Here is a 10,842-nt window from a genome sequence, read left to right on the forward strand (position 1 = left end):
AAACGTTGCAAATTTTGAGGTTTGCGACTAATATTCTCTTTGATGAGGATTTGTTGTAATTGCAACCGGTCACCCGTTAGATACACATTCTTCTAAATGGCTATACAAGACAACTTACAGAGAAATTCTTTTATATACATATTTTATGCCGACAAAAGAAGAAGCACTATATTTGTGTGTTGCTTAATGTTGATTTGAAACCAAATATATTTACCTTGTCGTAGACAACGAAACAAAGAATATTTTCTTTGCTATTAAATTATTCATTGCTAATTGAAATTTGTTTGAAATAAGAAATTATTATAGGAACGACGATGTTTAGCATTCATTGTTTATTTTTAATTTTTTTATATTCTATGTTTAACACACGTGAAAAATCATGGCCTGGAATGTTACCGCGAAACAGTTCTGAAATAAGAAAATTCATCTTGCCAGACTGAATACATTACTACAAGCTCGGTTTAAATATACTTTACATATGCAATATCATCTGCTCACTCTGAATATTTAAACAAATTACTCTCAATCGTTTGTGACTTTGCCGATTGGAAGAATAACCCATCATCCACTATAAGGAACCACTCTCTTAGTATCCTTGGAGAAACGAAGATCTTGGCTCATATGTACGTCAAATACGGAACATCGACTGGTTGCTACTTTCTACGAAACATTATTGAGTGCGTGGCAAAAACATAATCATAGTTTTGAACTATAGTGTAATAGTTATTCAACTGTGGATTTTTCGAATTAAAAAATATATTGATTTGAAAGGAACATTGTGAATTGTAGGATTATCTGGAACCGTATCCATAACTAATCTTTGTATACTTGCAAGGACGTAATTACGTTAGCAATTAATTCCGTCCTTGGAAACTAGTGTACGAAAGTAAGGACGGTGATTTGAAATATTATTATAGGTAGGCCACAATGGAAGGGCATTTAATAGAATTCAGTAAATGTTTTATATTATTGCGAAGAGACCAGTATTTACTATTTATTGATTTACGCTTATCTCCCGCAAATTCATTTATTGACTCCTTAAGAAATATAATTTTCATTAACACTTATCATCGGTGTTGTGAGGCTATTTCTTTTTTTCCTACTTACATAAAACTATTTTGTATGTCTCAAGAACGCTAGTCATTCGGAAGACTTAGCTAGTGAAATTCATTTACGTCTGAGAATTTAGTAAATGTTTTCTTCCGTAGTTTTGTGTTTTCGTTCCTAAATCATGGAAGTGTTTGTTTATGTATCATGTTAATATGTATTTTGTGCAATAGAGCTGAGAGAGCTCTTTTCCCAATTATCTCACCATCTCTGATGTCAAGAATACCTGTTGCGACGAAATCATCTCATCTACACGTGTCTTGAGTCGGCAAGAATACCAGCAGAGTTGAGTCTTTAAATACTCTCTTGAACCCGGAAACGGGGAGTTAGTCTCCAGAGTCAGACGAGAGCCGGTTTTCGGAGTTATCTTTGGAGTCAGTCGCGAAGTTGTCGAAAGACTATCAACGGAGTCGGTCGGGTGAATGCACGGGAGTCAGTAGGGGCCAATCAGTAATTCGGTCAACGACAGGCAGAACATCGGACGATCATCAAGAGGATACCAGGAAGCCCAGCAGAGAAAATGGAACAACAGATACTGTGACGTCAGATTTTATCCCTTATTTTCCTCAACCCTCGCATACACACTCTCTCACTCTCTTCAAATAACCTAAAACCCTCACTTTTATTTCTCTTAAAATCAGGCGGTTGTCGTCCGGTCCCAGGACGCGTTCTACCTATGACAAACATCCCAAGAAACTCACATTGATAACAGAGCTTTGTTTGAAAATTCTTTTCAAATTAACCACCCGTAATTTTTTTTTACATTGGTGATCTCGACACGTTTTATTTAACTTATTGTGGGACGTGTTTTTGTTTTCTTTGAGTCGAATACGAAGTACATGTTCATTGCTCAGGTAATGTATTTTTCCTTGTATGATCGAAGGTGTTATATAATCATATGTTTCATGTGTAAATACTCGGCATTTCGAACAACGAATAAGATGCAAATGGATATTTAGCCTAAACTGTAAAAATCTTCCTGTAAAATCAGGACCAGGTTAATTCCAGTCACTCACAATTAATGGCTCAAGAACAAGAAACCATGAGTGTCGTTGGCCGTTTGCGTCAAGAAAAGAATACCCTGCATATGATGCGTATTTTTCTTTCTTCCACGAATGATTTGTTCTCGAAAATAGAACAGGGAGTTAAGATTTGCTATCAATACTATGGCTGGTGCGTATTAGAAATAACTGTCTCTCATTTGAATCGCTGATTTGAGAAACGTCATAAATCAGCCATATGCCGAAAATTTGTTTACATGTAAGTTTGATTCTTGAAGGGTAGCTACACCATTCGGATGTGATATGTCAGAAGTCACGCTAATAGTCACGCCATGAGTTGAGAAATGTCACAAATCATTGACTAACGGCATTATTGTCATTACTGACTTATGACCTTACTCAAATCACTGATTCATTTATAGCCATGCCCGGGCAATGGTCCATCTATTTGTAGAAACCTCAATCATATTTTATCTTTTCGGTATCAAGTTCCAAAATACATATCACCCTAAGGAATAAAAGTTTATTAGGGTATATTTAAAAAAATCTAAATGTTAAGGCGAGTAGTGCAGAAAAGTGGCCATTTGTGGTCAAAATGATGTCTGATCTTTTTTCAGATTTTTTGGGGGTCATTTAGGTGATATCGACCATCAAATTTTGATAGTGATCTGCCTATGCAACACAAACACTACTACTGCTACTACTACTACTAGAATGTCTTAAGCAATTCACTATTTCAGATATGTCCCATATTAACAAAACGGTATTAAATTCAATAATCGTATAATATACAATATGTAGCCAATTCTCGACATTCCAATATTATTATTAATAATAATAATAATAATAATAATAATAATAATAATAATAATAACAATAATAAAGAATTAATAGACTTACAATACCAATAACGTAAACAATACCATACAATAAACAAAACTTAATTGCCAGGATGGGATTCGAACCCAGGTCTCTGCCATACGAGTTTCACACTTTGCCAATCTTTCTTCTTGTTTTAATTCGCCCCAACCATGCTATTGTTTGTCACTGGCAACTCAACATCTTGCGAGTTATTCCAAATACGACAGGGACACATAGACAGTAATATAGAGGACAGAAAGAAATCGGACCTTGCTCTTCAAAGTGATTTGAACCCACAATGGGCCTCACAGATAATTGTCAGTAACCTGCCACAAATTCTTCATACAAAGAAAAGAAAAGAAACAAGTGGTTACGAAAGATATAGAACTTTCCACTTTTATACGTGTTGATACAGTTCATAGAATGAGAATATAACGTCTTTTCTCCTTTGGAAATTAGATGATAGAGTGAGGAATAATAGTAATGTAAATTGGGACCATCGTTAAAACCGATGAGGTAGCCTCAACTTGAAGAACGTTTTGTGACATTTTCATTATTGACGAAGTTTTATATAACTTGTTTTTGAGTTAAAGAATGAAATCTCGATTAAGTGTTTTTAACACTCACATAAGGAACGTCTCCTTATACCATCAATTGTATTTTGTGTATTTTACATGCAACGATTTTAAAAAGCTAAAATCCGCTTGCAAAAAGCCACTGAAAGACTGTCTTTCTTGATCGACTGAGAAATATTTGCGGCGTTCACATTAAGTAAAAACTGAAGTGACGTTGTAGGTAAGTGGTTAGCGGATTGAACTTGTATATGGTATACCTGAGTTCCAATACAGGTCAGGTTGAAATTGTTTCAAATGTTTCCATTTCAATTTCAATACATACTCAGTGTTAGAAGCACGATCTTCTCCTCTCCAGAAAGAAAAAGATTTTGGAATGAGCAGAATAGAAGCAATGGAAACAATAATTTACAAACTTATTTCCAGCAGTTGTTCTAGATTTGATATTTGCATCTACTTTCACATATTTTATGATTACTGCGTGGTCAGTATTGTTATTTCTCGGAACATACGGTAGATAATGAAATAATACATTACGTACACAGCAATATTGAAAATAATATATGGCGTTCATTGGAAAACACGTACTAAAGCATAGACATTGATCTCAGATTGGAAAAAATGATTCGTGCGTCATCTACTTACAACTTTAGTTGCACAAAGACCTGACAGCGTTTACGGCAAAAGTGCTTAACCAGTTCAGTCCAAAGCGTTTGCCGGGAACGGGAAGTATTGCAACCGAATTAGCTTTAAAGAAGGCGGGTGGCATAATCTCTAGGCACTGAAAATTCCCGTACACTTGGGTGAAATTCCCACTACCGTCTACAGCATGATTTGTCCAAAATCAGATTAATCACAGACCTGTAGTTCTTATGACAAACAGATTAGTTCATATGTGTCCTATTCGTGAAGATAAAGAGCAACAAAAAATGAAGGTCCAATCCTGTTTCTGTTAGAATGAACACTCTTTCAGTCGTTTGATCTGAAATGACTTTGCAGAGCGTGAATAAATATTCTGCCACTTTAGGAGGGTAGGCCCATTGGTATAGCGCTTTTATGATTTGACATTTTGTTCCCAAGCTATCTTATGTCATCGCTGACAACATTAAAGAACGAGAGATGCAATTATGATGAAGGAGAAATACATTCACATGTGCAAATTCAAGTGGAGAATTCAGTTGAGACCATCAGGTGATTACGTAGGGAGAGAAACATCTTAAGATATGGGGAACGAACAATGAAAAAAAATTCAACTTCCCTCAACCGGATTCGATCCCTAAATCTCACGATTACCAAGCTCCTTCTTTGCTCACTTTAGTATTTATTATACTGTCACTAATATTACGTAAGAAAATTACATGGATACAATATAGGTGTAATCTAGGACCGACCACTAAGAAGCTTTTCGAAGGTATGGTTCTGATCGAATCTAGTCGTCTGTACGATAATAGTGGTTATTCACCACAACAAGGAAAATGTTCACAAGCATAACTCATTGCCTCGCAGTCCTTTCCGACAGGTGGGACGGAGCCGCTTGCAAAAAGCCACTGAAAGACTGTCTTTCTTGATCGACTGAGAAATATTTGCGGCGTTCCCGTTGTAAAAAGTCAAAATATAAGCATTCATCATTCCACGACGTGGAACGATGAACATTTAGCAATGTGGTACCAACTAACCAGAGTACCGTATTATGTTTGGTTTTTGGGTAATACTGAAATGCAGGAAAGAATAGGAAATCTACGGCAAATAAAGAACAGGTGTACGACAGATCAAGCACAACATACGAAGAAGGAGGTTACAAATAATATCAACACCTGAACATGACGTGTAACGATGTTGTAGTGTATCGGAGTGGCCACAATATTTGCAGGTGAGGGCATAAGTCTTTCTTGTATGGCAGGCAGTTGATGAACTATGGTCGTCCATACTGCTTGTGTGTGCAAAGGGAGGACATTGGTTCGTACATTTTGCCAGATTTGGCGCCATTGTTTACTGGGGAACATATCCTGTACCCGGACTCTCACATCTACAAGTGACGCTCTCCACAATTGTCAGTATAAGGTTTGGAGAGTATATGCAGTAGAGGTAGCGAGCTCACCAGAATATGTCCATACTTGAACAACATTCGTAAAATATGTAGGACATAAGTTGCCAAATCTGTAGAAAGGCGGATTTCTTGGTTGAGAGTATTCGTGCCTGAAACATTTGATCCACACCCGTGTATAGTCCAAGTGGGGATCAGCGTCTTGATACGCATCTAGCATGTATAATACTTGACTTTTAAGACGAATGTTTACTAGTCCATGGCCCTCTTCACTGTGAGGTAGATAAATAGTGTTGTGGCGGAGGCGGAAGAAGTAGCCCTGCCAAAAAAAAACAAATAAATACAGTTTCAATTTGGCGAGCGTAAACAGAAGGGAGCAGAAAGGTGCGAGCGTAGTACCAAAGTTTAGCAGCAACATACTGGTTGAGATATTGAATCTTAAGTATTATATGCAGACCGCGGAACCGTTGTAAGTATAGCATCTGCTTAATCTGGTTAACGATAGGACGTCTGTTCGGGCCATTCTGCCCTCTGTTTGTTTCATAAAATTAAGAAGAAAAAGGAGGCTTATGTTCTCTCAGTATATGAGCCTATTGTCCGCCTTTCAAAAACTTGGAACAAAATATTTGTTTTATGTAGTGTCAATTTTTTCTGTTCAGATGTCTCTTCAGGTCAATTCTGTGTATATTTGTAGTATCTTACTCTGGCGGTCTGTTGTCTTGCTTTTCAAAAATACCGTTAGGCCGCCTCCCGCATCTTCTGTCAGTGTTGTGTTGTGATTTCCAGCAAAAACCTCGTGTGCGGGATCTTCAGTGTTTGTGTGTATTATTTGCTTATTCCAATACTTAATAATTCCAGCAACTATACAAATTTATACAGTCCAAAATTCCAGATGCAAAATAAATTGTTATTGTTTCAGTAACTCATTATCTGTTTAATTAAATGCGCAAAACAATAAACTATTGTTTGGTCGTCGTATACATTGTCCATCCCCGCCAAATTACTAGTGCCTATGTGAACTGTTGCTGTGAACAATAATAGACTAGTGATTGAGTGTTTTTTTTCTCACGAACTTAGTGTAGTGTTTTAGAGATGGAGCCGCTAAAAATTAAGAAAAGAACATTAAAATCAAAAATTACGCGCGAAGAAAAAGCCATCACAGAGTTGGACGCTACCGCAGCGGCAGCCATCTTGGTGCATCAGGCGAAGGTCAGTGAACTCCAGCAGGAGTGTTCAAAGCTGCTAGATGATATTTTGGCGGTGGCAGCAGACGAGGAGTTCGAAAAAGAAGAGGAAGAGTTAGCGGAAGTGGACAAGAGAATAGTTCAGATGTGTGTTCAATTGATGGATTTTCAATTGGAGGGAAGTAAAGGAGCTCAGCCTTCGTCTTCGTCTGAAAGGCAACCTACTAGTGACGTAAGACTACCGCAGTTTCAGTTGCCAGTGTTTTCGAGAAACCTCCAAGGCTGGTTATCGTTTCACGATTTATTTGTGGCTTCAGTACACAATAACAAAAATCTCTCAGGTGCTCAAAAGTTGCAGTACCTCAAAAGATCCTTGAAAGGGGAACCAGCACAACTCCTTCAAGCGATGCAAACCACGGACAGCAACTACAAAAAAGCGTGGGACATTTTAAATGCACGGTATCACAATAAGAGGGAAATAGTGAACACGACAATTAAGCGCTTACTTACGCAACCCGTAATACAACAAGAATCGCCAGCTGCCCTACGTAAGCTAATTGATACCACAATGGAGTGCACGCGGTCCCTCAAGGTCCTCGAGCAACCAGTCGAATACTGGGATGTTATCTTGGTTTATCATATCACGGATAAACTGGACAGTGAAAGTCGTAGACAGTGGGAACTTTCATTGAAAACAAATGAACAGCCATCATTTGAGCAGCTCGCAGAGTTCCTCAATAACAGAACCCGCGCGCTCGCTGTGTCTGCCGGCGGGAAAACGCGCGTCGCCGGAAGTAGTGAGCAAGTGAAGAATCGCGACAAAAAACAAACTTCCTCCCACGTTACCACCAGTGAACGTGGTCAAACATTATGTGACGTATGCAGTGCAATCTACCCCCTTTACAAATGTGTGGAGTTCACAAAACTCAAAGTGTCTGATCGTGTCACCCTGGTGAAAGAGAAAAAACTGTGTTTTAATTGTCTTCGGAAATCGTGTAGAAAGGATACGTGCGCATCTAGTACGTGTCACAAGTGTGCCAAAAAACATCATACTCTCTTGCACTAGGAGAGAGCTGAGTCACCAGTGCGTGAATCAAATATCACGGCCCATGTTGCAGGGGACGCAAGTGTACCACAGGTGTTATTATGTACTGCCATCGTGAAAGTAAGAGGAAATAATGGTGTGTATTACCCATTCAGAGCGATGCTAGATTGCGCGAGTGAATCTAGTTTCGTCACCGAGAACTGTGTACAAAAGCTGGGTCTCAAGAAAAAGAAATCCAGTATTGTGATTTCCGGGATTACAGGAGCAGGAGTGGCGACAGCGAGTGCAATGGTGGACTTAGAGTTTCAGTCATTCGGGGGAACAAGTAAAACTTTTGAAACTCGTGCTGAGGTGGTTCAGAAAGTTACATCTGATCTACCCAAACAAAACTGTCCTAGTGCTACAAACTGGTCTCATTTAGAGGGCCTAAGATTAGCAGATCCCACTTTCAACGTAGTGGGCCCCATTGACATTCTGTTGGGGGTGAACGCGTTTCCATCACTTATGTTGAGCGGGAAGTGTATGGAGCCACCCGGGACGCCTGTTGCATTAGAAACTAGTCTCGGCTGGGTGCTATCTGGCAATATAGGTCCAACAAGTGGGAAGCTAACGGTGACGTCACATCGAGTTTCCTGCGAGATCGATGAAGCTCTTCGCCAGTTTTGGGAGTTAGAAGAGCTCCCACTTACAAAACACCTGTCCAAGGAAGAAAGGAGCTGTGAAGAACACTTTGTAGCTACACACCACCGTGACGAACACGGAAGTTATGAGGTGAGACTACCTTTCAGGGGTAACACAGCCCCATTCGGCAGATCACGTGAAATCGCAGTGAAGAGACTATTAAATACCGAACGAAAATTAGCCAAACAACTCTCCCTGCAACAACAATATCGGGATTTCATGAGGGAATATCTTCAGTTAGTGCATATGGAACTTATTCCCCCATGCGAGAGAAATGTTCCAGCTGAAGCTAGTTGTTCCTACCACATCATGCTGTTTTGAAGCCCACCAGCTCCACTACGAAGGTGCGAGTGGTCTTCGATGGGAGTGCAAGAACAACTTCGGGTGTATATCTGAATCAGAAGATCATGGTGGGGCCAACATTGCAGGACGGTATTTTCCCGATTCTTGTTCGTTTTCGTGAACATCGTGTTCCCTTATGTGCGGATATTGCAAAAATGTACCGGACAGTGTTAGTACACAAGGACGAGGTCGACTTCCAAAGAATTGAGTGGAGAGATTCTCCAAGTGCACCAATCGAAGACTACCGTTTGTTAACAGTGACGTACGGTACTGCATCTGCTAGCTTCTTGGCAACCAGATGTTTGCTCCAGATAGTTGAAGAAGAAGGGGAGAAGTATCCTTTAGCAGCGAAGGCGGTGAGAAAAGATTTTTTCATGGATGACTTCCTCGGAGGTGCAGCTAGTGTGAGTGAAGCAATTGAGCTACAACAACAGCTGATTCAACTTTTGCGAGAAGGAAGCTTCGAACTTCGAAAGTGGCTATGTAGCGAACCGGAAGTGCTCCAGGCTGTTCCTCCCCATATGCGTGAAATTGACCTACAATTCAACTTTGACACCGATAACAACATCAAGACCCTCGGAGTACAGTGGTCACCTGTTAGCGACGAGTTTGGGTTCAACGTAGTGCCTCCCTCTCCCCCTGCAGTGTGGACAAAACGAAAAGTGTTGTCAGAGATTGCCAAGATTTTTGATCCCCTTGGCCCCCTCTCCCCAGTAACCATGAGGGCCAAGATGATGTTACAATCATTGTGGAAGGAAAGTTTCGGTTGGGACGACCCCCTCCCCTGTGAAATAAGTACAGCCTGGCGAGAATACTGCGATGAGTTGTTTTTTCTCCGTGAAGTGAAGGTCGAACGATGTATTGTGCCCTCTGACGCCGTCAGCTGTCAATTAATAGGCTTCTCTGATGCTAGTGAGCGGGCCTATTCTGCAGTCGCCTATTTACGAGCAGAGCGTCTTAACGGTCGTGTCGACGTGAGACTCATCGCTGCAAAAACCAAAGTTGCTCCCATCAAAACACTTTCCCTACCCCGATTGGACCTGTGCGCCGCATTGTTGCTGGCCAAATTGTTAAAAACAGTTGCCATCAGTGTAAACGTTCAAGATACAAGGGCTTTCACTGACTCTACGGTTGTGTTGGCTTGGTTAGCCCTGTCACCTGATAAGTGGAAAACTTTCCTTTCAAATCGGGCAGCGAAAACACAAGGAATTTTGCCTTCGTCACAATGGTCGCATACCAAGAATGAAGATAATGCACCTGATTGTGCGTCAAGGGGGGTAAAGCCCAGTGAGCTCTTAGAACACCCCTGTGGTGGAGCGGTCCAGAATGGTTGCGCGAAGCAACGTTGCCAGAGCCTCCATATCCTCTCGCTGACTTTACTACAGAAGTGGAAGAAAAGAAAAAACGTATCACCGTTATGTGTGTACAGACTGAAAGTGACATCGTGAACCGTTTCTCCTCCCTAGTGAGATTGAAGCGTGTAGTATGTTGGTGTCGCAGATTTGCTTACAACTGCTGGAATGGTGCCGAAACTCCAGGAGGCTTGTACTTTTGAAGCAGTGGAAGAGAGTATTTTGTGCTTGGTAAATGAAGTACAAAAAAGAGAATTCCACACCGAAATCAAGTGCCTAAAGAATTAATCCCATCTGCTTCCCCAGCAATGGAGATTAGGGCGTGTTCAGTGGATATTTCCTGGAAATGATGGCTTAGTGCGAGCAGTTGCTGTAAAGACTGCCCTCGGGGAGTTGAAGCGCCCCATTGCGAAGCTGGTTCCATTCCCTTTCAACCCTTCAAGGTAAAGTGAAGTCATGCGAAACGCTACAATCTCGCTCATCAAGCATGTCTTATCATTGCATATGAATATTTGTCTTGTGTTTGTTTGTTTGTTTGTTTTTGAATTTTTACGCATTATTAGTATTATTATTATTTCGTTTGTAGTGTATTTCTGGTGTGAAACTCGATCATTCGTTATGTGCGTGTGTTATTTGAAACTAGAGCGTTTCAA

General features: G+C 40.3%; 3 protein-coding genes across 3 annotated transcripts; all 3 read left to right on the forward strand.

Annotated features, from left to right (window-relative positions):
* Nucleotides 1-6,677: 6,677 nt before the first annotated feature.
* On the forward strand, nucleotides 6,678-7,835 carry LOC145672728 (uncharacterized). Its single transcript, XM_081741904.1, has one exon. It carries the CDS (start codon nucleotides 6,678-6,680, stop codon nucleotides 7,833-7,835), a length of 1,158 nt encoding a protein of 385 aa, XP_081598030.1.
* Nucleotides 7,836-7,973: 138 nt separating this feature from the next.
* On the forward strand, nucleotides 7,974-8,816 carry LOC145672729 (uncharacterized). The gene has a single exon (XM_081741905.1). The coding sequence runs from the start codon at nucleotides 7,974-7,976 to the stop codon at nucleotides 8,814-8,816; it is 843 nt and encodes a 280-aa protein (XP_081598031.1).
* Nucleotides 8,817-8,902: 86 nt separating this feature from the next.
* Nucleotides 8,903-10,285, forward strand: LOC145672730 (uncharacterized). Its single transcript, XM_081741906.1, has one exon. It carries the CDS (start codon nucleotides 8,903-8,905, stop codon nucleotides 10,283-10,285), a length of 1,383 nt encoding a protein of 460 aa, XP_081598032.1.
* Nucleotides 10,286-10,842: the final 557 nt, after the last annotated feature.

This window comes from Thermobia domestica, chromosome 16, assembly GCF_964235325.1.
Source record: "Thermobia domestica chromosome 16, izTheDome1.hap1.1, whole genome shotgun sequence".
In the NCBI taxonomy this organism is placed as follows: Eukaryota; Metazoa; Arthropoda; class Insecta; order Zygentoma; family Lepismatidae; genus Thermobia; species Thermobia domestica.